This window comes from Sylvia atricapilla, chromosome 9 (genome assembly GCF_009819655.1).
Source record: "Sylvia atricapilla isolate bSylAtr1 chromosome 9, bSylAtr1.pri, whole genome shotgun sequence".
Lineage (NCBI taxonomy): Eukaryota > Metazoa > Chordata > Aves > Passeriformes > Sylviidae > Sylvia > Sylvia atricapilla.
Window position 1 is genome coordinate 3,180,879 of NC_089148.1, and position 27,911 is coordinate 3,208,789.

The window sequence follows — 27,911 nt, forward strand, 5'->3', positions numbered from 1 at the left end:
GACCTACCTGTAAAAGGAATCACAGTTGATGTTTATATCCAGTTGTCAGTGGACAAATAGGTAGGGTTGTACACGGTCTTGAGGACAACTTCAGGATAGTTTGGGAGAATGTCTACTGAGGACAACTTCAAGGTAATTTAGGAAAATGTGTCCCAGGTTTGATTTTTGTGCTCTATGACATCGGTCAAGGTAGTTCTTGATAATTCCTTTTGGAATGGATAGTCTATTGACAGACTCCAGAGCGATGCCTTTGTGCCTGAATAGTGTAGGGAATTACTTTCTGCAGAAGATATCCCCACTTGGTCAAGCAACAGACTCTCATTTCTTGGCCTGGGAGCTTGTGCTGGGTGCTGTGTTTGAGGGTCTCCTCCTGCAGCCTTAGGCAGGTGCCTGCTGGGCTGTGCTCCTGTACAGACACTGTTGGACACCCCCAAATCTGGTGTCACCTTTGCAGAATTCTGAGTAAATGCTGCAGTTCTCCCTGGTGCCTGGATTTTCAGATCTCTTGAACTGCCTGGTTCCTTAAGATGTGCAGTGTTATTCCAGGCTTCACAGCAATTCCATTCTGTGCCATGGAGTGGATATGTCAGTTAAAGAGGAAGGTTATTTAAATAACTGAGGCATTTGAGAAATGCAGTCACCGTTGAAACAGTAAAAAAGGCAAAAAAGAGATTTTTTTACAGCAAGTGTGCAAATTTTAATATGAAACCCATAATTATCTTATCAGTATTTGCTTAAAGGCAGAATTGGCAGAATAATAAAATGTGGCACAGTTTGAAGAGCAGCATAATCCCATAGCTGCTTCTGTTACAGGCTGTATACAACAGGAAACTATAAAACATATTCATGGCATACTAAAATGTTTGGAAATCTAGTGCAGCAGCATAGAGGGAAATGTTAAAATAAGAGTTTACATGAAGATGTTATTAAATAGAAAGGTAAGGAACAGTACAACAAAAGCTTGATGTGTAAGTAATCAAATCTTTACATTTCCTGCTAGAAAGAATAAAATTTAGTAGATTAAAAAATTAAAAATGGTGAATAGATGGTGGTGTGAGTGCCACACTAAAACACAGATTATAAAACAACTGAATAACACTTCAGATGTTTTTAAGGAATTGCATACTTCCTCTGTTAAAATGAGAATTAAAATACAACGGACATACATAAGATAGGGAAATTTCTTCATGCAAATAGTATGGCCATCTTAATTCATAATTTAAGAATGCCTATTAAGAGGGGGAGGAGGTGACTGTATATACATCAGAGGATATCCTGTATGACTGTATATTCAGCTTTATTTCAGCCTCTGATTGAAAGACATGAAATGCAAATTTTCATATAGGTTGTTTTATTTTGAAATTTATAGAGTGTGTACAAAAGTATGTGGACATAATACTTAGTCATGCCATATCCACTCAGAGAGAAAAAGCAAAAACCACGATGCTGAGCTGGACTGTGCTCTCAGTGGTGTTAGTTCAACTACACAGAGAGATAATATGGAAATAAACCTCATAAATCCCACTGTGTAGAAGAGGGAGAAGGTACTCATTTATTTCTTCCCCCAAATCAATTCTTAGTAACAGCCCAATAGTTACTAAAATGCTCATTATTAGAAGCCCGAAAATGAGAGTAGTTGCAGAGGTGTGGTGTAAAGCTAAGGAAGGAGATGTTAATCTGCAAGGAAGAGTTTAAATAGGGAATTATGATATCCTTGGCTTTCTGCTTTGTAGCTGTCAGGCTCGGGCAGCTCGCTGGTCAATAGTGACATTCTGTGTGTCAGTGAGCAGAGTCTCCTGATACCTTAACCTGCAGTTCACACATTACTGAAGCTCCAACTGTCGAACATTCAAGTCCCCTGGTACCACTGCAGCTTCCAGACTCTCCTGACTGGCTCATGTTTCATTCTTTGGCAATTTGCCCTAATGATATCCCTCAGGAGCTTTCAGACCCTCTTCTTTTCCATATTTAATCGTGTTATATTAATCTGAGTGCTGAGCAAACTAGGCTGCACAAATTGTAATTGTCTGTGATTTCTGCTGCAATGGTCTTATAACTGCTTTTTTTTTTTTTTCATTTTTAGTGTAAAAATAGGTGTACAAAATTGTAGTGTAATTTTTCATTTACAAGTCTAAATGTCCAAGACATCAAGGGTGTGAATGCTTTAACTGCTGATCTGTGCCACAAAGAAGGCTGGTTTTTTTCCATGTAAAATCCATAATGTTTTACCACCTACTGTATGGGCAAGATTTGCATTTTATTTTTTGCTCTTCGTTTTGTTACTGTGAAAGTTTATGTCCAATAAACAGTGCTATTATCAAGTTAAACTCAGGTAGTAATTTTGCTGTGATATAAAACGTTAGCACAGCCTTGTCTTTTCCATCAGCTTGGTAAGCTCTACGTGGGGCGTTCTGTTAAACATTTTTTTCCCTTTTTTAAGCGGTTTGTAGTGCTACATGGGATTGATATATGGTACTTTGTTTTCAAGCCTTGATTTTTTTCCTCGTTCTGTTGTTACTCTGTGCCTGCATAATGAAATTTGAGAGACTTCATGATAGCAAGGATAGATCAAATTTGAATTCTTTACATATTGCAAGATTATTTTGTTCAATTGTGGAATGAACTGGGCCCCATTTCTAATGAATTCCATAGTTATTTATTTGTTTTGAGGGTAAAGTGGTGGTTGTGGGGGTTTTTTTGTTTGTTTTAGAAAACCAGAGACGTCCATTTTGAGTGGTAACCAGTTTGTAGCACCTCCTTTCTTTGTCAAGAAGTCCTTCATTTTCCATGATCCTTGTGCCAGGCTTGGAGGTCTCTGCTTTGGGAAGGAAGTTTTGGAAAATTGTGATTAAGTTGCTTTTCTGTTATGGGGGATATTCACTTCAGATTTTTTAAGGTAGTTTGGACATCAAGATAGTGACAAAAACAGGAGTTAATCTTGCTTTTGAGTTTAGTGCTGTTCTGTGGCTTCATGCAGCTTCAGATAAATTCCAGTTAAAAATAGCAGAAATGGGGACCAGAAAACTCCCTGAGTCTTTGCCATTCAGTGGAGAAACTGGGGTGCACTTCAGTGCTGTGTGTTCGTGGCAGTATTCATGTTTTACCATGATTGCATCAAGTAATTCATGAGTATTTCCCTTTTTCCAAGGGAATAGCTGAGCTGGGAGAGCTAACTTGACTTGTTAGCCTGACTTCTTGCAGATGTTGTGCTTGTACACATACACCAGAGTTCTTTGTGGATGTGTTTTGGCAGTTCAGAGTAATTTACAAAAATTATATAATAGATGGTTTGGGGAGGTTATGATTCTTGCATGTCGAAAGTTAATTTAAGATTTTTCTTTTTATTCATGGTTTTTTGTTGTTGCCAATTCTGTGTGTGTGTTTTTATTTTTAGTTAACTGCTTGTGTTCATGCATCAGCTGCATTGTTATATCCAATGTATTGGCAACATATTTACATCCCAGTGCTTCCTCCACATCTTCTGGACTACTGCTGGTAAGACAGTTAACCTGTTTTCCCCATTTCTGACATTCTTACCTGTCTTAGAATCCTGAGTAAGTGATGAAAACACCGACTCTTCATTGTGACTGAATATACAGGATTCAGATTATGAAGGCACTTTGGCCAATGCTTAAATGATGACTTGAATCGTGAATCAAGGCATGTATTCCAGCATGCCTTGGTGTGGTGTTTGAATTGGTACCTTAAATTACAGTGCTCTTTACTATTGATGCAGCATTTAGAATCCTGTTTGTAAGAACTGTTTCTGTTTTATTGGTAAGATAATTCATTCAATAATTTAAATAAAAATGTGTTACAGTTTACTTTTATTTGGCTTTTATTTAAGTTGAAATACGTTTTAGTTGTAGAAACATTAAAAAAAAACCCTGATCATTTTTTCCAGAATCAGATGTTAGTATTCATCAGTGATTTAGTGTTTGTATTTTAACTCAGCCAGGCTCAGGATTCTAGCCAGTGCCTTCCCAAAAGAGCTTAAAAACTCCTTTTGGGACTCCAAAATTTTTATAATAAGAATTCTGCTTTTCCTGATGTGTTTCTGTTCACATGACAGACTTTGTGGTTTTGGCATATTTTTAAGTTGAACAAGAATTGCTTTTTGATTCACTTCTGATCCTTCAAGGGGATGATGTTTCCACATGCCTGTGTTTCACAATTTCAGGCTAAGACCACTTGCTTTCTTTCAGAGTAGTGGCAGAGATAACAAGTGAGAGTTTCCATTTTCTGTTTAAGCAGGAATATCTATCCCTGGAGATTTTCACTTTATCTAGACCCTCTGGGTCTTTTATGGAAAAATGAACCATTTCAAGCTGTTCTAGAGATTGGAAATTATTATTATGATATATAAAAACTGAGGCCCAGCCAGATGCTTACCAAGCTAAGTCTATGTTTTCTTCATAGAAATAAATTATACTTATATGTTTGCTGGGCTCTGTGTTGTTGGTTTTGGTTTGGGTTTTTCTCGTCTCAAATCTGACTCTGTTGCTGTTCTACTGAAGTCCATCCAGTCTGCTGAACTTGTGTTTTCAAACAAATTCTTACTACGTTTCCTTGAGTGTCTTTGATAGTTTTTCTTGAAGTTCACAATATTTTTCCATGGTATATATTTTCTGTGGTAGTTCTTACAATTCATGTGTATATTATTTGTTGTTTTAAAAAAGAAAACAAATGTTCTCCAACTCCTTCCTTTACTTATAAGTATAGCTAAGCCTTTCATCTTTAGTGATAGTTTTCTTTTGAGGAAACTCTGTCCTAATTGTTTCTCCTCCTGCTTTTGATAAAATATACCAAGATGGGCTAGAACTTGGGTGTGTTTTAGTTTTTGTATTATTGAGCTTATGGCCAGAACCTTTGTAATTTTTCAGATCATCCATAATGCTGTTCTAAGAAGGTAGATCAACACCTTCATTCAAGCTGTACCCTGTAGAGTGCATCCTGAATACGAGAATTTTTTTTTTATTTCCCCTTCTAAGCCCAGATAATGTTTCCAGAAATAACAATGTTAGATGCTGTACACAGCTCCATGTGATGATGATAATAGTTGGGATTCTAGGTCACTCTGGCGTGACCTGAGAAATTTTTTTACTCATTAAAAAGAAGCATGGAGTTTCTTAAACTTGTAAAATTCATTTATATCTCTTTTTCTTTTTCGCAGTAGTACAATAGAGTGGAGAAAAAAGTTGCCCTGTTTTAGAGATGTTCAAAAGGAAACATAAAGTTCATGAAAAGAAATGCACAACTGATGGATTTATCACAGTAACTGTAATTCAGACCTTTTGACTCAGATTTTTGTGCATTTACATTTCTCTTTCTGATCATCTGAATGGTTCTTTTGTGAGACTGGTTGGAAAAGTGTAATAAAAACACATAAATTACTTAGCTTTCCTCATGTTCTGGTGTACTAACAGTAAATAAATGTTCTCCTCATAGGTATATAATATATCAAGGTAAAAAACCTTGATGAATTCTTAAGGTCAAAGTTTGTCGTAGGCCTGACCGAGTTCACAGTCCAACAGGATCGTGCCAATTTAAAATTAATATAAGAATTAAAAAGATATTTTCTATACTTTTATTTTTAATGTCATTTTGATAAGCAAAGTTCTTTATAAAATTTTTCCCTTTAGCTCAACATGTATTTTCATACCTGGAAATTTCATTGTCACCATTTCAGTTGGACTTGTTGGGGTGTCTCCCACGAACTCTCATTTTCTTAATGCTGTTCTGAAATGGTATTCAAACACATGAAGTAGGGACTATCAATTGGATAATTTGTTCATTCTGTGATACTAAGGCTTTTTTAAACAAAGATAAATTACATTTAAATCTATTCATTTAAAGATAGGCCTGATTCTGTAACTTATTTTTTTGCACATTAATCATGTAGCATATTTTGAGAGAAATCCACTTTTATTTAATTAGTTGGATAAAGAATCATCATAATACCATAAAGATAAAGGATACAATTCTGTTGGGGTTAGAATTTGATAAATTACAAAAAGTGCTGAGCTGGTACGTGTTGTAGGCATAAAAAAAAAAAAAAAAAAAAAAAAAGTGTCTTTGAGCAAAACAGGGCTATATTAAAATTATTCCAATTCTTCCACTTGCCTTTTCGATTAAAAAAAATCTGTAAATTTCTGTCCTGCTGTCTGATTTAAAGGCTGGATTTAAACCTAATGTAACAGACAGTGCTGGAGTGGCCCAAAGCAGGGGGTCAGTGTGGACTGCAGCAGCCTCAGGACTGGTGAGGCTGTGAGTGTCCAGCTCCAGTGTGTGAGCAGAGTGTCTGTTTATCGACTTCAGGAGGGTTTCTTACCCCACACAGCTTATCTCTGCCTTGAACGGGACCTCCAGTGTCAGAATTGGAGTGACCATCCAAAAAAAGGAGGCATAATAAATTCTTTTTCTAAAGATAGCAAAATACAGGCTGAGAAAATAATATTCATTATATTATGAAAAAAAACCCACAGCACAGTTAATAAAAATTGAGTTTTATATTATGTTGTTAAAAATTGATTTCTACATTTAAGCAAGTAAAAGGAGACTTTCACTGAGTGGGGTGGGTGGCTGGTTTTCAACAAAACTCTTACAAAAATTAAGTTTGAACATTGATACAGTAATTATATTTGAATAAAATTAATTTTTGTAAAGGAGAAAGCTAATTTCATGAGTTTTCTGTGTAATATCTTGGCAAATTGCATCACCAATATTAGAATATATGTCAGTTCTGTCTCTGGATGATAAAGCATCTGTTAAACTGGTGCTCTGCTGAGAATATAATGTAGTAAGAAAATTCAGGTTACAATTGCAGTAGGTCTTTATGAGATTTGGTCTCTTCTGAATTAGGATGTATATACATGTCTGTTTTCATGAGAATGGAATGATTGTTTCCCAATGAACTTGGATGTTTTGCATCATATAGTAATTATTTTGGGCAGTGATACCATAGATTGATATTTTGGTGATAACATGCATAAGTAAGAGAAAAACTCTATGGCAGCTCCCAGTAGTATCATAACAAGCAATTTCAGGTGCTTATTACAGTCCTCTGCTGTTAAGACTTCAAAATCCAGCAGTGATAAAATTCACTTTTTGCTGAAAACAATTAAATGGACTTGCCATGTCTGCACTCTTTTTATTTCATCCATTTGCAAGATGTGCTTTGTACCTTTATTCTGTTAACTTCAAAATTGAAGGGATGTAGCTGTTACATTGTTTAGAGAAAAGAGCTACAAGCTTCCCTTTTTAATGACAGGTTTATTAATGGAGCAAATCACCAGCTATCTTAAGTCAGCACAGGCGGGGTGAAGATACTGGAACAGTGTCAGTGTGTGTGAAAACAGGCGTGCATAAAATCCATACATGACATAGCACTTGTTTTCACTATAGCTTTGCCTGTGCACATTATTTGTAACACTGAGATACCCTGATATGAGGAACCCGAGGATCTGTTTTGCTGCATATTCTGCAGCAGAATTCTCAGTTGTGTGGTCAGCCCGTGATCATTCTTACTGGTTTGGGTAAATACATTACATAGTAAAAAGCATTCCTAAAATTATAGAGTGGTTTAAAGCTGTTTAAATCCTCTCTGAATATATATGAGTGTCTGCTCTGGAGTGACACTCATTTAGAGCACCTTGTAATTTGTGTTTAGTTCACAAAGGCATAAGAATTAGCCTGGATGAAGTCATCAAGTGCTAAAAATTCATCAGTATTGGGATAAGAAAAAGATGACCTCTTTTCCCTTTTTAGAAAGCCCCTTTGCTAGAAAGCTTAAGCCATGACAGTTTGCAATTTCAGCAACCTATATTTTGATATCATAGACACCATGAAATTCTGTTTGGACCCCAGTCAGGCTGGGGGTTTGATTTTATTTGTTGGTTTTTTGGATTTTTTTTTCCATTGATCCTCTCCTGTGGGACATTGTTAATGAGAGCAATTGGCTAATCCATAGGGTGTACAGATTTTCTAAATGGGCTGTAGTCATAGGCAAGTGAGAATTGCTTTTTCTGGTCCCAGAGGTGGACCAATGGATGAGACCACGTGAACTGGTGCAGTGAAACCTTGCCCCATGCTTGGGAAGTCAATCACCAATCAGTCAGTGCCACTGGCTCAGATCTGTGATCAAATTATTGCCATGAGAGAAATTACTGTGCAGCAATTACTGTGTGAGTTGTGCACTTTTGTATGTCATCTTGCCTTCCATTATTTTTCAGAGATTATTTTTATTAGTTTTTTTTTTTCCTCTGTGGTCTATTAGTGACTAATTTCCCATTCAGTTGCCTAAATTAGCCTGTCAATTGCTCGCTTATCTGGAGCAAATATTGTCACTAATCTCACAGTACTCAAAAGTCTGATGGTGATTGTTGGAGGTTTTTTCCTTCAGTGCTGGGCACAGACTATATTCTTGGTCAGATATTGCCAGAACAGAAGATTGTAGGAAACAATGATAAATTAGCCTAGTTCAGATTCTTGCTGTCTTACTGCAGTGGCTTTGTGTGGATATTTATTGTATTTGGAGAATATAGTTCCTTGTCTTATGGAAATTGGAAAGGAGAAGTTTATTATCTTGAGTTAAATAGGATGTTATGCAGCTTCCAAAGGCTTACCAAGGGAGGGTTTCAGAACCAAAACTGGTGGTAATGATGTTTGTGTTGCACTGTGGTGATGGTCACCAGGACCATGTCCTCCAGTTGGTGTTTGAGAACCAGACCACTTTGGGAACATCTGCTGGGTTAGCACACTGTGGTCAGTTACTGGAACTAGGTCTGGATGAAAAGCTGTGAGGCCTCCTTGCCTCATAGATTACAACAGCATCCTTTATTTTGTGGTCATCTTTACTGCAGAGTAAAACTTTTCCTCGTCTGGTAAACATTCCTGTAGCAGCTGTTCACTTAATGCTGTCTTCAACAGTGTCCACTAGGGTCTTAGGTGCCAAGATTTAAAATACTCCATTAGTGTTTTACTTAAAACTTGATGTTTTCCACCCTTTTTCTTCAGTGCACCGATGCCTTATCTCATTGGCGTCCACTTAAGCTTGATAGAGGTAAGTTTACTATACATTCATTGTACTGGGAATCATGAGGTGTATGTGCCATAAAAATATTAATGGAAATGCTTCAGAAAAGATCCCTGGTATTTTAACATGCTGAATTACAAAATTTAAGCTTCATAAGCTTTGCTAAGTAAAAAATGTCTCTCTTTGAAATCTTACTTTTGAGGTGGTTTTATAAGGACATGCAACTCTATGTCATGATTTGTTTCTCTGTCTAATTAATAGCTCAGTGGTAGCTATTTTACTGCCTTGTAGTACTTTAGCAACAGATTTTCCCAATAATGAGGAAAAACTCATTTTTCAGGAAACAGGTAAAATTTATTTTGGAGTCACCATCACTCAGGTTTTGGCATTATTGTAATTTCCTAGATAATTTATGTTCCTGTCCCTCTGAAAATTGAATCTAACCTCCATCCCATAACATTTCTAACTTAATAATTTAGAAATTCGTAATTTGTGCCAAAAACAAGAGGTGCTTTTACAGATTCGAATGTAAAGCAACACAGTAGAACTCACCTGACTAGTCCATGATAGCTGGGTATGAAAATAGTTTTGCCTTTTCCATACCCGTTTGACTATGCTGTGAAGCCTGCATGGGCCAGCTGATTATCATGCAGAGTAGATAATTGATTTGGGAACATGATTTGATTTTCACTTCCTGCTAAAGCAGTTTCTAAGGATCAATTCACATCTGCTAAGCTGATGGGGTTGGTTCTTCCCTGAGCCTCCAGTACTTTTGTTTTTCCCAAAAAAGGCCTTCTATATCATCTACACTTCTCCACTCCAGGCACAGCCTTCTGTGCTCCCAAATCAGGTTCATATGACCTGCATTCATCAGTCATAATATCTTGATTAGGCTGTTTTTCTTATTCAGTAAGGAAAATATGGAACTGCAAGATTTGTCCTGAAAAAAGAAATCTCTCAATTCCTTCAGGAATTATTTCCTGCACTGCATTATTACGTATTATTGTAGGTCCATATAGAAAAGAGTTCTATCCCTTTTTCTTGAAAGGAACAAACTGTTTAATTCTTAGCTGCTAGCCAAGTATAAAAAGCATTTTATCCATGCTTCTGTGGTAATAGTAGGCATCACATGCTTGGTACTTACATAAATGTGCAAATAATTGTATTTTTTCTGGTTTTCATCTGATTATGTGATTTACGTCCTATCTGATTTTCACAAATATGAGAGAATGAAATGTTGTTTTACAAGATATGTATACTTCCAATATATTGTCGAATACATTCAACTGTCTTCTGTGTAAATCTTATTTTTCAGAGATTCCTTTCAGAGATCATTAATATCACCTTAGTGTTTTGAAAATAAGAAGTATTTTTAAAAGCTACTCTGAATTCTGTATCTAATTCACAAATCCTTCATCTAAAGCTCCAACTGCTTTTTGTCATTACTGTCCTTTGTTTAAAATCATCATTTGTAATTTACAACATTATAATAAAAATGTACTTCAGGGGACACCATAGTAAATTGTTTTTCCAGTACTTTTTTTTCTTCTTCTTAACAGAGAGTTAAAAATAGATCACTGGAGGATGTGGTTTTACTAAATGTTGACACAAATACTCTAGAAACTCCTTTAATGACCTGAACAACCTACCTGGTGAAGTGGTGAGTCTTAGACATTTCATTCTTTCTTTCTTATATAGGTGCGTGAGTTACTCGTAGTTACTCTTGCCTCATTTTGCTAAGTGCTATAAAAGGAATAAGGGGGTGAAAAGCACCTCGTGCAGACCCCTATATTTGAGATTTTTACCTTTTTGACAGCTGAAGAGATGTTGAATGGAACATCATATCCCTTATTGTAAAAGTAGTGTCGTAATTATAAAGCTAGCCGCATTCATTAGGCAGAGCTGCTTTAAACGGAAGAGTCTCTTCATCTCATCTTAATCATTATATTACAAAGTAGGCATTTCTGTCTGCCTAGTGGCATGTCTTGCAAAAGAACGAGAGAGTTTTTGAAGGCAAAAAGAAGAAGGGGGCCCAATTATCGGCTTGCTGCTTCCCTGCCACCTGCCAGCGCTTTCCTTTTAATTAATGATCTGATGGCACTGGTCAATATCATAAGAAATGCTTGTACAGTTGGGGTCAGAAAATTCAGGCTTTGATCTTCTTCAACTTTGTGAAACATTTATTTATTTTCTCTAAATTATTTCAGTTTTATTTTAATCTCTTCTATCCTGCTGAGGGCTGCGTGAATAAAAACCTATACTGTTTGTCATTTGCTTTGGCAGAGCAAAGACTGCTTACTTAGAATTCTATTTGTAAATTAAACTGCAAACCCAGTTTGTCATAAAAGACATCTGATCCTTTTGAAATGACGAAAGCTGTCTTTGTCTGTAAAGGATGATAAATTAAGTGCCAGTTCTTTCTGGACTTTGATCTTGCAGAGGGTGCCCCCCCGCTCTTTTTTTTTTTTTTTTTTTTTTTTGCCTATAGGGGAACGTATTCTGTATATCATTTTAAATAGTCACAAAATCCACTTATCTTGTTTTTCCCAATAGAGCTCTAAAAGAATATAATTGTGAACCACTGTTTTCATATTCAATTAAAGATGCACAAGCTATCACAATTAGTGTCAAGACAAAGAATTTTATATCAAAATATGAAATCAAAGAGTTACATTTTTTGAAATTGTAAATCATAAAAACTCCTGTCATAATCCAAGTAAGATCCTGTAGTGACATACTGTGTCTTTTGTAATAACAAAATTTGGTTGGTAAATTGTATATATTTAGTACAATAGAAGTCAATCTCTTGATGATATTATTCATGACAGTGCCCTTTGATTTTAATGATGTTAAAATCTAGAATTTTATAGATCTTTGGTTGATCTTTGGACTCAGTATCAACTATAGCTCAGAAATGTAAAAGACTATAAAAATTATTGTGGTGTTCTGTGGTTTACATTAGAGTATGTATTATACAGTGATGTGTTTTGTGATTTACATATGCATGGATAGATGGACAAACACAGATACAGTAACTTTGACTGTACTCTATCATTAAGAGTATAACAAGTTAAGTGAAAAAAGAGTCATCGCCTGGTAAGTGACTTTAACTGGACTTCCATTGACTAAATAGGGCTGATGTTGCAGTGTCATGAAGGTCTGTATGCCAGATAGTAGCTGGATGTGGAGTTGAGAATTAAGCATCATATTCCAGAGATGCTGGAGGTCCTCTAAAACAGCCAAAATGGATCTTTGTGCCGTAAGAGACACTTGTCATGTGCTTTACAGGTGCATATTAAAATGATCTCTAGATAAGCAGGCTAGCATGAAGGAAATAGGGATATAGGTCTTCCTTCTTCTCAAAGTGTATTTTCTCACCGAATATATGCACATTATTACTGCAAATCTTAATGTAGGTTACGCAAGTGTACAGACTACTAGACTTAGAATATATTTTCCTTATCTAATATAGAACAAAAAAAAAAAAAGAATAGCTGTGTTCTATGCAAAATATACTCGCCGAATTTCAGGATTTATACTGAAACTTTTAATTTGAATAATCCCATCTCTTCACTTCAATCTGTAAGGCACTTGAAACATTTTGATGGAATGCACATAAAATTATATTTGGAAAACCTGGAAACAAAAAGCACAGACAAAAGGCACAGGACTGTGTTTGGTTCATAAGGTGACAAAATGCTTGTCCTCCTTTTGCATTCATGAGGGGCAGTGCAGCTGCTGACATCTTGAGGAAAAGTGTAAGACACAGGAGTGAGGAGTCAAAATGCTAAGTCAGGCTTAAAACATTAAAGAGAATGTCAAAGATACATGTGTGAAGCATTTTAACTTATATAGAGACACCTCGTAAGCATACATACAAAAGTAGTAAAACTTCTGATAGAAAAAATATAATAAGTGCCTCTGAAAGGCATTAAAACAGAATGAAGAACTGAAAATATGAAAGAAGTTGCAGTCTTACTGTCCCTTTCAAAAATTGATTCCAGGTTGGTTAACAGCCTAACTAAAGAAATGCAGTATTTTCCAAGTTTTCTAAAACTGTTTCTTGTGTCCAGAGGGAACAGAGTAATTACTTTCTTGATCAATAAGCCTGATGATGTCCTCACAGCATAGGTATTTAATGGTTTACCCATGTATATGTGCTCTGATCGTGAATTTTTTCCTGATAAATTTAAGATTGAAAGAAACATTCTATGGCATTGTCTAATAAACTGTATAATAAATTAACTGAGATTTAAAGGCATTTTTAAATCATTCACTTCAGCATTTAAATTATAGTTACAGGCTAGATGACTTTCCATGCATGTGAACTCTATTATTCCTTCAGACTGACCAGTGGTCTTGACTGTTCAAAGGTCAGTGGTCACAGTTGTCCTGAATTACCAGTCCTTTTTTCATGAGGACCCTCTGCTGTGTTGCATGCTGTAATCTTCTTAATGGCTTCATTCCAATATTCACACATAATATTTTAGATTTATTGACTGTTAGAAATACTACCATGCCAGTAGCAGTTCCGCTACTCCTAAGGTATTTAAAATTGGAAGAATAAATCAGGGCTGGACTTTCAGGAATCCTTTGTTTTCTTGGAAGGGGGAAAGCCCCTCTTTTTTTTGCTCTTCTGACAAGAAAACTTGTTTTTAAATTTCATCATTTCACTGTGAGTTTGTCTATTTTTTTAATTTAAAAAAAAAAAAAAAAAAAAGTAAGGATCTACTTCTCTGGGAGTAAATTTCCTAATATAATAGTACTGAGTTCTCTACTTCAATAGTATAAGGCATTAGAAGGGCATTCATGACCGCAGACTGAAATTTATAAATTTTGGGCCTGACTCTGCAGTACCTGCTTGAGCTTAACTCTAACATAAAGACTTCTCCTTTGCTCAGATGTGAACACTTTTCCAAACAGCTTGCAGAATTGACAGCATCACTTTTAGCAACCAGGTTTTAATGACTTGAAATCATAGACTGAGCAGAACTTTTGCAAATATGATGTTCCGAAAACAACAGAATAGTCTTTTAGTTTTTCTGTGGTTGTTAAATGTTGTCAACTGCAAAAGCTACAGAGCTGTTGAAGGATTCGTAGTGTTTGAACTGCTGGTACCTGCACACTGTGATTTAGTACAGAATCTAAACTGGGGTTTTAGAGCTTTAGTTTGAGATTCCTAAAGTCAGAGGATTTTACCACCATAAATGTGGCATATGAACATGACTGTTCTAAAAGTAGCATTTGAGAAGTAGGCTGTAATTCATGTAGAAAATTGGTTACTTTTTGCAGCAATAACTGGGAGTGCAAATTATTTCTTAAAATATGATGATTAATGGTATTATAAAGAAATTAAGGTCAGTGTTTAACAGTGCAATTAAAAAGATTTTTTGCAAAATATAAATAACATAGCTTATAATTTTTTTTTCCATCAGAAAGTAGCCAAAATTATTACTAATATATTTTAGAAACTCAGAGCAGTCAGCAGTGTTTGAGGCAACAGTTTATTGTGAACAAGTTCTTGGTGCTGAGATTCTGTTGAACCTTGATCTAGTTTTAGAAACTAGAATATGAGATTGAAAAGTACAACTAGTTTTGAAAACATTTGCATTTAAGTAATTGGTTTTGTCTAAATGTCTAAAAATGTGATTAAATGCTGGAGGTCTCCCTAAGATGCCTAAATTGTCTGCATGTAGATAATAATCAAATAATCAAATACATAGAAGCCCTTTACTAGAAATAGTGATTTAAATATCAGACTCTAGTTTGTTTTGACATTTTTGTTTTGTTCCTTTTCTCTGTGATCTTCTCTTACTTTCTTGGTTTTGAGAGTGAGCTTCTGCTTACATTTATAGTGGCATCATCTGATGGAAAACAGCAAAAATATTTTCAAACATAACAAATGTTTCTAATACCAGAGAAATATCTGGATATATTTTTTTCCGAGATCTAATAATCACTTGAAACTCGGGTGTGTGGTTCTATATTTCTCAGACAACAAACATACACAAACATAATTCTTCTATATGTGTTTAAATTTATGGGTGCTTTTGAGTTTTTGCAGGAGCAAAGATTTTGATTAATAGCTATGTGATCTTATTAACTTATTTTTTAATTTGAGGCGATTCTTCTATTCCCATGGATATTGAAGAGATATTAGTCACGTTTTCTGTCTATCAGATATTTAGATTTTAGGAGTCTTTGAAAGGAGGTATGGTAGCAGTTTTAAATAAATGATACTTTTTGTTTCAGTGACCCACACAGTATGTTTCTACATTTTAGTTACACTTAATTATGTATCAGTCTCATCTGTATCTTTGAAAAACTATTTTATTGATTTTAAACCTTCCTGAAATTCTGATTGCTCTTCATGGGCAGTGTTTAGCAGTCCAATGAAGTCACCTTCCTATGAGAAGCTGTTGCTAGGAGAAGATAAAAACAGTTTGCTTCTAGTGTAAATTAATAATACCATTTCTGCAGCAAATCACTGGTGTCTTTCAGAAATAAATGTTAACAGGATTCTAACTCCTGCAGTTCGTTGCTTGCAGTTCTTTATTTTTAAGCTTTGTAAAAGGCTATTTCTGCAAAAGAGATACAAAGAAGAAAGATTTGGCATTCTTAATTATAGTTAGGTAGATGGATTAAAATATATATGAGGAAAAGATTTTGATACAGATGCTGCTTGCAATTTTTTGGGCTTGGCGACAGAATCATGTAACTTTAAAATAATTTTAAGTGCTACAAATGATGTCACCCAAAGGGGTCTCACAGTTCCTTGGTTTGAGGCACATGGATCTAAGCAATCACAACCTGCTGTGTAGCAGGTCCTTCCTTCCAAGGAGTTCAGTGCAGCCTGTCTCTTACCTATGCATACTGTCCTGGCTATAAAATTTACAATGTCCCTCTGTCACTCTGTGGTTCAGATGTGGAACTAGGAGAATTTGACATCAGCCTACCCAAGTGTGGCTGGGCCATGAGTAAGCACTGACCTCTGCTTGTGTGTTCACTGGCCTCAGGTGGGAGGAAGCCCAGGCAGGTCCCAGGGACTCTTCAGGTGTGCTGCACCAGGGTCCTGTTTGGGACAGCAGGCACAGCAGGGCTGTGGCTCACACACAGCCCTGGCTCACATATCTCTGCAGGCTTCTTCTTAAGAGCACTGCGCTCCTGGCTCTTCTGCAGAATAATCTGATGGAGCTCTTCTTGCCTTTAAACGTTGCCCCCTGAGAGAAACAGGAATTGGAGGAGCTTTCTTTGAACTCCAGCACTGCCTTTCTGAGGCTCAGACTCCCTCCAGGAGAGTACATGAAATGTCCAGAGCACCTACCTCCACTGCCAACCCATTGGAGGTTCTTAATGTTGCTGAGCCAATGACACACCACTAGTGCCAATAGAGCAGGAGGGATTTTTGTTTTCTATTGTTCTTTTTAATGTGTGGGTTTTTTTTTTTTTCTTTTTCTTTTTTTTTTTTTTTTTTTTTTTTCTTTTTGCCTAAAGCATCCTGTTAATCAAATTTACAATAGGGTACTTAGAGCCTGCCAGAACTGAGAAAATTAGAAAATATCTTTTCATTCATGTTCCCCATTTGATCATGTCAATCCCTCTGCTCTGCATATCTTTACCCCCCTATGCTCTTAACCTGCCTATCTGCCATAATTTCCCCAAAATCATAAGGTATAATTCAGAAGAATGTAGATATAAAAGAATGTGGAGGACTTTTTACCTTTTCCCTCCCTTACATTTTGAAGATGCTTTGCCTCTCCTGCCAGAGACCAAATTTTAAGGTTGACAGTTCTTGTTGACTTTGTGTTATTGCTTTTATTTTAGTCAAACGGTGCTACTGTCCATGGGCAGATCTTCTTGTATGCATTTATTTTCCCCACAATGGAATCTCATTTTGTGCAACTAGAAAACAATCATACAATACAGAACACAAGAAAAAAATCAAACCACAAAACCAGGACATGCATTTATTTTTTTTCAACCTTGAACTTCTTAGCCAGTTTTTGTACTCAGACTTGTATTTTTTTTTTCCTTTTGCAGTGTAAGGCAAGAACATAAATGAGCCTTGGTGTGTGCTTTCCATGGGCTAAATGAATCAGGCTCTAAACTTTTATCTAGATCTGTGGAGCTTGGATATAAATTGAAAAGATCACAGCTATGGGGAAAAGACCTATACTGTAAAGGCCTTTCTGCATAGATTATGAACATCATAACTCAATAATTTTTTTTTTTCCCAAACTATAGTTATAATTGGACCCAATGGGGGTCTCTCTCTTTGATCAGATCACAGTAACTGTGACTTTACACTGGAAAATGTCACTACTGTGAAGGTTTATCACCTGTAGAGCTGGTCTTTTCTCTGATGCCATGTCAGTTCTCATTAGCAATTATTCAAGTTTAGTTGTTAATTAGGTTGACACTTCAATTACAATCACATCTACAAGAGCAGTCAGGACTGCTTGCATAAAGAAACAAAAAGATACTCATTCTTGCATATATTTCCAAAAGAATGAAAGCTGTTTTGTGATAAATTTTGTATTTATAATATTCCATTTCAGTAATAACTCGGAATGTTACTTCATTTAGGGACTTAAATAATGCTCTGTTGGGTATGTTACAATACAAAGGGATATAGAAATGTGTATTCTACATCAACAGAGTTGACTTATTTTCCAGGTGTCCCTCCCTCATGATGGAAATTAGGAGAGTATAAATTATATCTGGGTATAATTCACGTATCTTGTAATAATTCCAGAATTATATGGTTTTCCTCCAAAGTATGTCCAAGTAACAGTTATTTAAATTAAAATTTCCCCCTTTATTTTTTTCTTTTTCTTTAGTTCTGTCTAACCAGTGGTCGTTATTTGCCAACTAAAGAAGAACAAGCCTCCTTAAAATGCCAACTACTACAATCAGAATGGTCTTTATTTCTTTCTTTTTTTTCCCCATCTAAACTGCAGGCACTTACTAATTGCTGTCTTTGTTTTCTTCCCTTTCACATGTTTTATCTTCAAGGACAATTCTGGAGGCAGTGTATGTAATACTGAATTTACAATAACTTTTCTCAACTATTTGATTGTGGTAGCAGGTACTCCCATGGTGCATGAGAAATGATGTAAGACAGGAATTTGACCTAAAATAAGAGATACTCCTTGGCACTGTATAGTAGGTGATCATTAAAGAGTCCTTAAAAATAAACCTTCATAGGTTAAATAAAACATTTCCAACTGTCTGCATTCAAGCAAGCAAATACATGTTATGCTGGGAAAAAAAATATGCAATAAAATGACTCGTGTATTTTACTGTAAAATAATTAAGCTTATTTATGTCAAGAGGCCTTGGAAAAAAAAAAGAGAGCATAAACCAATCTGCATTAGCACTCTACCATCATCCCCTGCCTTCATTTCAATTAACAGACCAGCAGGTGCTTCTTGCAGTTAAAAAGATAAGCTATCAAGGAGGAGGATGAATTTTTGTCTGACCTGTAGACACTCTGGTTTGCCTGCTGATTGGGTTCATACCTCGCTGTACCAATTTCTGAGGTGTTAATTTAACTGTTCCACTCTGTCACGCAGGTCTCGGCCTTGAAAAATAAACTGAAAAAGCAGTCGACAGCTACGGGCGACGGAGTGGCCAGGGCCTTCCTTCGGGCACAGGCGGCGCTCTTCGGATCCTACAGGGATGCACTGAGATACAAACCAGTAAGATGGCTTCCCTAGTGCTCTTTTCCCTGAATTTGTAAGAGCACGGTGTCATTCTTTCAAGGGAAATGTGAAATGTTTTATCCCGGTCCGGAATAGTCTGTCTTAAATCTTACTCTGTGCTGAGGAATTGGAAGATATCTCCGTCTCTTTGACAGTGAATTGTCCTGGATAATACTCATCCAGCTGTTTTCTTATTTGTGTTAGTTTTATTCTTTGTTTAGTATGGAATTGATTTTATTACTGAGGCTGCTCACACGGAGATCACCTGGTTTAACGTAGTGAAGAACTGAAGGCACTGTGCATTTCAGACTTTTGCTTTGTTGGAGGGCAGAAGCTTCTTTCCTAGCAGAAGTCACTTATGAGTCAAACATGCATCTCTCCCATTATCTGCTTATATTGATTACACTTGGAAGACAGGAGAAATGAAAACCCGTTTTATCTCATCAGAACCTCAGAATTCGTATTTTTACATTTTGCTGGTATTCAGTTGATTAATGTTTTATGAGCTTTCATAATTTCTAAATAATGAGAGTGGCACGTATTGAGCCTGTTGGAGATAAAGTAATTTATCAGAAAAAACTTAAAGATTAATTTCACCCAGTAGTCCAGATTACTTTTCTTGCAAACTACTGATAGTAGTTGGTTTGATCCGGTGCACTGAGATGACATTGGGTGAATTGAATTCTGAGGATACAGTGTTTGGTTGTCTGATGGATTCAGAAAAATTCAGATTTGATAGGAGAAAATCATCTTCACTTGGGGAGTCAGATTAGTAAAGTTGGTAGGTCTGCAGAACATTGGTGGATATTTTTCTGGGGGTGAGAAGAGCTCTCTGAGGAGCTGTGGTATTCCTTGATGGAAATGGATAGGATAGTTATTAATTCTAGATGAGGGCTTTACTGGAGGGAACTTTAAAATACAGTTTGGCCCTTGGGTCCTGCTTCTCCCCAGGTGGTTCTCATCCAGGTAGTTCTTTGTGCTGTGAGCATTTTGCACACCAGCTGGCTGTTACGAGAGGGAGGGTGACCCATGCAGACATGAAGACGTGTACAGGTTCAGTTCACATGTTTATGTTTAGCAGTTCTCTTAAAATGTGGAAATCCTGTTTGCATTCCATATTGGAAGGCCTGCACCTGTTTTAGAAATGGCTGGATTTCAGCACACCGCTTGTTTCAGTAAAACAAATCATTTCAACAAAACAGATAGTCATCCTTTACTACATAGTGCCATCACCTGAATCTAATTCACTCCTTACTCTAAAGGTGAGTCCATGCCAACTCATGGCAGCTTGCAGCAAGAGCTGTTAAGTCAAAAAGTGTTTTTTGGACACTTAGGATATGTACAAACAGAAGGATGTCAGTCTGCATGATGTCCTGAGCTCTGTTCTGACCAGAAATAAGCTTCTGTCAGTCCTTTGTTTTGGTGACTGTGGAACTGAGTGTGCAAGTTCTGCAGCATCCTGGTTAGCATCCCTTTTGAAATGAGCTCTCCTTTTAACTGATTCCCATTTTATTTCAGTTAAACTGTTGGCATAGCTGAGATCTCTACATTTGCACTGTATTGGAAACAGTGCACTATGCATCATTTCAACTGGCAAACATTTGTCAAAATGACCTTTGAAGTGTTTCTTTTCTTTTGCAGATTTATCTTTTTTGGCTCTACTGATTGCATATAAGAGAAGATATTTATGAAACCATTGTAGCCTGATTATTTTTTTAACGACATGTTTTTTCAGAATATTTTAGCAAGCAGAAGTCTGCTGGCAAATACTAGCATATCTTGGATTGATATCAAGTTGTCCAAAGACAAAGCATATTTAAAAATAAATGAAACCCCCATGTAACTGTTATTTTGAGCTGTGTTCACATAATCTTAACGAATTCAATATTTCACAGAATTTTTGTTGTGAAAGAAAAATTGAATTCACTCTGTATTAGTAGAAATTAAGAGGATTTTTACATGATTATGCATCTCATTCTTCATTTACCTTTTCTTTTGTGAATTGGAAAATTGAAAAAATCAAATCACATTTGGCTGTATTAGGAATATCTGAATATTTTGAATATATATATAACTTATATCTGAATATAAGTTATCAAAGCTTGATAACTGCTGTGGGAACGAAAATATTTCCCTTTGTTTTGGTGTCTATGGTGCCAGGTCTAATAAGGTAATTTAAACCACAGCTACAGACTTAATTTACATTTTTTCAGGAACTCAAGTAGTATTTGTGTAGAAAATTTGTAGGGGTAATATTTAAATGAATATATTTTCCAGATAGATTTGAAATGCATCTGCTATAATAAACTTCTATGTTCAAAATCAAGAACTGAAGTGTTTCGTTGTACAGTTCTGAGGATCACAAACCTCCTGATGAAAAATGAAATAATGTATTTGGACAGTTACCAATTGCTTGAAAGTTGAAAAACATGTCTAAGTGAACTATTCTCCTTGCAAGAGTGTGTCCTGTATGATTTCAACTTGAAACATGAAACAACTGTCATTAATATTCACTTTGAGTAAGGAACAGCTTTAATAGTGTCTGTACTCATCCAACACTTCTCTCCACTCCAAACACTGTTCATCACACTGAGCACTCATTCTGTGCAACTGTTTGTTTGCAGCACAGGACAGATTCTCCCCACTATAGCAATATGTCTTGGACAAACGTCTAGCAATTATTGAAAAAAATGATTGGTGAAAGGCAAAATGGGAATCTTCAGGGGTCTTGCAGAGAGTTCGTGGGCCTCCAAAGGACCATATGGAAAATCTGACTACTCCAATACAGACAGGAAATATGACATGTAATAAAGTTTATAATATTTTTTTTCTGCATATTAAATGATAATGAAACACTTAATCCGGTAAATGAAAAGAAGAAATAGCTGGTTTTTTCTGATTTAATCATAACTAAATTAATCTGTCAAATTGATATAAGTGTTAAGAGCACTTTTTAATATGCTACACTTTACATTAGCAAATATTGTGTAATAGGAGTGGATCTGTAGAGCAGAGCAGCCCAGCTAGTGCTAAGGACTGACATACACACAGAGTGCATCTCTGCCTTCACTGTGGTTCTGATTCTAGTCTGGTGCTGAATGCTGAATACCCATGACTAGCTGGAGCTCTGCTTTAGTTTGTTCCAGAAGGAATACACCTTACACATGGTGTGTGGGGATGATTGTAAAACTTGCACCAATGTCATTTGATAAATGACTGAAAAATAATCCAGAAAAAAGTATCATCAGTGGAATGGTGAATTATAAGGATTTTGTATATGGTGTCCTTCGCATAGAGGACTGCAATCCATTTTAATTTGGGTGCTCACAGCATGGCCTTGAACCTTGTGTTGCTCCTCATTTCTTTGGGTAGTCCAGCATTTGGGGATTTCTCCTTATGATAATGCATGTTCCATGTTTCAGAATTGAAGGCATAGGTGGGACAGAGACACAAATATGGAAGTTGTGAAGTTTGTGTTTGTGTCATTTTGTTATCAGGATGTGTGTGACATATTTTTCCCAATGATTTACTTTACATGTTCTTCCTGCATGTACATGGGTAGATGAAGGCAAAGACTAGGACACGTTTTTCATAAGGCCATATGCATTATGGCCAGTTAATAAAATAATATGTGACTTAAAGAATTCTTAAAAAGCCAGTCTGTGTCTGGAGAGGGAGTGGTAGATAAGAGAAGGAAGAAAGAGTTGAAAAATACTGAATATGAAAATATATGCCATGATAGAGATTAAATTTCCCTCCTTTGGGGATAAAGTCCTTGAAGCTCTGGATGTTAGAACAAAAAAAAAAAATATAAACCCAGAATAGCTTTGTTTCAAGTTGTGATGGTTGTAACATCACTCATCAGAAAGGAAGAGCAAAGGCTTGCTCTGGAATGCTCAGCAGTAGGAGTTCAGGGGGGCCAGGATAACCTTCGTGGTGAAGATGGCACAGCCTGTCAGATCTCTCTTTAATCCAATGGTAACTGGATACTTTGGGCTGGTGTTGACAAACAGTGACATCACCTGTCCAACAGATGTTGTATTCAATGTACAACAAGTCAGAATAACAATAAAATAAGTAAAATTTGTATTGGAAAAAAAATTGAAATTCAAAATGCATCTGAATTATTTGAAGATGCACAGATAATAAATGATTATAATTCAGTTTCAAAATGACAGGTATCACTTGAAATGGGCATTGACTTGTTTACCTTTCCCTCAAGAGTTAGGTGTAAAAAGTACACTAGCGTACAGAAACAGTGATGAAATGGCAGAACATAGTTGGTGTTTAGATCCAGAACCACCATGTATAATACCTGTTATGACTATTTATTTGTGGTTTTGTTTATTTGTTTTATTTATGTCAAGGACTGTTACTGGTCCTTTTTTGAATATAGATACTGTGTTAATAGGAGCTGGTTTTAGGTATAATTTGGCTGTAAGAAATACCAGTATATCTGAGTCTTTTGGTGTTTTTTGGCAGATTGCAAGAGATTTACACAGTCTGGAAAAATTTGTAAATGGTACCTTCCTGAGAAGAATCACAGCACATGCTCAGTTACCCTTGGCCTTTATCTCTGAATGTCATGACAGAGATTTTAAAAAAAGATGAATTCTAACATCAAAATGAAAGGATATTAATTGTTGCAGTAGAACTAATAGTTGTTGTGGGTCATGCTAGAGTGAGGCAATGTTTTCTGCAATAAAAAAAAATATTTTTACTTCTTGTTCAATTTAAATATCACTAGATTTAGAAGGCACAAATGCACCTTCTAATCTAAAGGTTTTCATTCCTTTTAAAATGATCACACTGGTTTAGCTCAGTTTTCATGTTCCATTGAGGTCTGTATAAATAGCTTGCTTAAAATGTGAATGTAGCTTAGAGTAAGAAATTCCTGCTGTGTGTGGCAAGCTCTGAAAGAAGAAGAAAATTCTATAGCAACTGTTGTTAGAAGGATAGATATCATGTTTGGGCAGAGATTGTTTGGTGTGAGTATTAGCTGTCTACTTTTCAGTACGGAGTCCCCACTGGGTTTGGATCGAACTTGTTTTGAAAGTACATTGTAGATCAATACAACAGGGGCCAGTTGATGGTTGAGCAGTTAAATATCAGTGCAGCATTCCTCCAAAACTCAGTTTCTAAAGGTAGTCAGCTGTATTTGCAGAAGCAGGAATGTTACAGGCTTTATGTATGAAAACACTGAGAGCTAGTTTTGTTTATAGTGATTAAATAATTTACTTGTTAATAGCACTTCCAAAGGATTCGTGTTTGCAGTAATAATGTGGAAGATTTGTAGAAATTTTATTTCGAAAACAATTTTGTTGGTGAGAACCTTGAGCAAATAAAAGAGCTAGGAGTTAATTGTGTTATTTAATGCAATTTCAATAAAGTTACCACACATACCCTGAGAAAGCTTCCATGCGGAATTTCTGCAGGTTTCAACAGATTTTCTCATTTTCATGTGCTGAACAGGTAGGAGCTTTAAACCTACTCAAATTTTTAAATCAGTCTCACAGTCAGCAGGTTGAAATAACACGGATGACCTTTGGATGTGAACTCCTTATAGAATTAAATGAATTTTCAGCAAAGAAATAGCTTTGGTTATTGTGTCTGAACTGTACTGATAAGGGAACAGATACACCAGTGCATGCATTCTTACTAGGTATCTGAAACATCCAGTGATTAAAGGAAAGTATTTGGGAAAATATTACAGCCATGCACTGAAAATGAGTGTTGAACTATTATTTCCTGGTGTTCTCTTAGAAGGCTTCACTACAAGAAGTGCTGTCAGGAAAACTGGCTGGCTGCTGTTTCCTCCCTGGCTGGTGTGAAAGGGCAGAGCAAGCATGCCTGTTTTCTCTCCTCTAGGGAGATAACCTCTCCTTTTTGGTCTGTCCCAAGAGAATTGGGAGACTGGCACAGGGAAGCATAGCTTAGTTTTTATTTTAATAAGTAGTTTATTTTGAATTTTTTTTTCTCTCTTTATTCTTAAATTTAATGTTTCCTAGTTATGTGATGAGCCATCATCTAGTCAGAGCTGCACTCCTACAAAGCTTCTGTATTTCCAGAAGTGCCTTCTTTGTGTAACAACAACAACAACAAAATAAATACTATGTATGTGTGCGTGTGTACATATATAAGTATCTATAGGGAGTTCCTTTAATTTGCTGCCTTGAAATTTTTTGGAAGGGCAGCAGAACTGAGAAGAGAGTCTGCCCTCAGGAGCACTATGTCTTATTACCACCATGTCTCACTGGAGACTGTTCCATTTGTTTTGATGCACTTTGATTTGCTAAGTAGCTTGGGGTCATCTTCTTAAGACAAGAGTCTTTAGGAGCTCAGGAATAGCTAATGCAAAGTGGGTCAGGAAGGCAGTGCTATTTAAAGTACCATGAGCATTTCAGGCTGTTTGGCAGATCCAGCATGTCCTGCATGTGCACTGTATTCACCAGTTATTTTGGGATGAATAGTGGGACTAACTTGGGTGCTTCTGGAGATTCGATGGACACAGTGCTGTGTATTGTACTGAGCTGGCTTCATGTCTCCAGCTACTCTGGGACTGGGCAAGAATTGTGCAAATGTAAGGCTTCTAGTTTCTCTAGTGAGAGAACTTTTCTAAAATCAAAGCTTCCATAAAGAAGTAAGGATACCAGACTTCTTGTTGAACTTAAATACTTTGCTGAGTTGTAAAGAAAAGAAAGACTCGGAAAAAGAGGACGTTTTTGATAGTATGAGAATAGATTTTAAAGTTACATCATAATGGTTTTGCTACAACATTCCCTTAGGTCACACTTGAACCATTTAAAGACAAAGTGTAAGGTGTAAGGGACAGTTGAAAATGATTCACAGCTGCTCCAGCAGACTCAGCTAAGTCTCCTGGAGAAGGTGCTTGGTGACACTGGGATTACCTCCCTGCAGTCAGCTGGAATGATGGGCACATGCAGGAGTGCCATTGGAGTTAACCAGGGCTAAGGAGCACAAAGCTGGGGTGATCATGGCCATTAATGAATTTGTCTTTAAAGTGGCTGGAGCTGTTGTGAAGATCAGTAGCAGTTGCCTTTGATCTTCCTTCTTTTGAGTGGTTGAGGTATCTTTTATTCTGTTGTGGGACTGCTCTGGAGATGTAGCTTGTGGATCATAGAATTTCAAGTGGATGGAGCATTTTGTGGCATTCCAAGTTTTGTGTCTTTGAGACCTTTGGTTGTTGCTAACCTGATAATCATTTTGGTTTTGTAAACTTGGGTGAGAGGCCTTTTGCCTTTGTGGTGAGATCTGATTGTATATTTTGATTACCACACAAATTTCATAATGTTTCTATGATTTGTCCAGTTATGCCAAACAGCTTCAAGTATTTATCAAGAAGTATGGACAAGAATACAAAATTGGAGAATTGCTCCACAGGAACATCCAGTGGCCTGTGCACACTGAAGACAGCAAATTTTGAATGAAATTAGGGAATCACAGAGGAATGAATTTGATAGTTTATAAATACTTTCAGTAGCATCTTTCTTTCAATGAATGTTGTTTTCAGCAACAGTTTTTTCAGCAAGCTCTGACTTTTCATTGAATACTTGTTTATCTTTTTTTTCATCATCCAAGGGTTGTGGTATCTATAGGCTGTGCACTTTCCCATGTGCAAAAAATATTTTACTGTATTAAGTGTTAATGTTCGAATCTTTCTCATAACCATGTTTCAGTTTGTAGCCTTTGTTTTGTGTAAAAATAAAAACAGATGTATGTTTCAATAATTTCCTGTTAATCAGTAATATATTTATCAATCTTCTCATGTCTTTGTAGAATAAATATAGAATTAATTTGGTACAGGACACATATTTTTGGAGTGAATTATGGTGTGTGTATATATATATATGCTCACCATCCTAACAACTTCTATTTCAATTTTTAGGGAGAGCCTATAACTTTCTGTGAGAACAGTTTTGTGAAGCATCGTTCCAGTACAACTAAGCAGTTCCTAGAAACAGCTGTTAATCTTCAACTGTTTAAACAGGTATGAGAGGGTAAATGATCCCATATTTAATGATTTTCTTTACAGCAGAAAGGGTTCCTGCTATCCGTATTTAAATACATTTTCCCTTCTGTCAGCCTGCAAAAGTCTGGGATGAAATCTAAATACAAGTACTTTGGGTACAGTCATCTCTGGTTTTGTTGTATTTTTATATCGCAGTTACAGTTCAGAGGAGTGGGTGGTGAAACTGAACAAAAAAATAACCCCAGGGTGCAGAGCCAGTGCAGCATCTCTTCAGAGCCAGTCAGACTACCCAACTACACAAGAAAAAAATCAGGGATCTCGCAGCTTGAATGGTTGAACTTCATTTTCAGCTCTCTTGGCCTCATGCCCAAAGAGTCTAAACAGCAGAGTGCTTAACTTAAATTGGACATCACTGGGTTTACTTAAAAACTGGATTCATCCTGCAACTGCAGGTTTCTTTCTAGGCTTTTGAAATATGCACACAGTAGAATGTCACAAACCTGAGCTATAGGGGTGGCCTGAACAGTATGCCAGCTGATCTCTTAATGCAGAACTTGAATTAATAGAGGACAAAATTTTGTATGTCTGACATAGCTCAGCTATAGTTTGATTACAGTCTTTGAAATGGATTTTGTTCTTTGATTTTATTTTGTAACTCTCCTCCGTTTTCATCAGCATGAAAGGGTGTTAAACTTATCACTAGATTTTTATGAAAATCAAGGAAAACACAAAATATGAATTCATGAAAATACATATTTGCCTGCAAATGCCTGAAATGATTGATACATAGAGTTCATATTTAAATACTCAGGGTGTTTTCTTTGAAGATATACAAGCATGATAGATTAGGGAAATCCATTATTCTTATAACCTTCTAATTTTTTAAAAAAACATTTGGTGTTAATCAGAGGTTAATGTCTAAAGTAAAGACTTGTGCAAGGATGGTATTTTATAGAAGTCCCATGAAAATACAATCACAAAACTGGACTCCTTTAATTTTACTGTGGTTATATAAAATAAACAATAAGAAATTTGAACCCTTTTGAAGTATGATTGATTGGATTGAAATGGAAGAAGTAACCAGCTGAAGTGTGGTTTACATTTTGCATATCTCCGTGCAATAACGTAGCATGAAATTTTAATAAAAAGTTGCTTACAAGCAGTGTTTGTAAATTGTTGTCAC

General features: G+C 36.2%; 1 protein-coding gene across 1 annotated transcript in view; it reads left to right on the forward strand.

Annotated features, from left to right (window-relative positions):
- Window positions 1-27,911, forward strand: part of DENND1B (DENN domain containing 1B) — a 226,389-nt gene that overhangs the window by 91,807 nt on the left and 106,671 nt on the right. Inside the window, 6 exon segments of the mRNA XM_066324629.1 lie at window positions 3,395-3,495; window positions 9,016-9,061; window positions 10,594-10,660; window positions 10,663-10,694; window positions 18,610-18,735; window positions 26,645-26,746. Of these exon segments, the coding sequence (XP_066180726.1) occupies window positions 3,395-3,495; window positions 9,016-9,061; window positions 10,594-10,660; window positions 10,663-10,694; window positions 18,610-18,735; window positions 26,645-26,746 (474 nt within the window).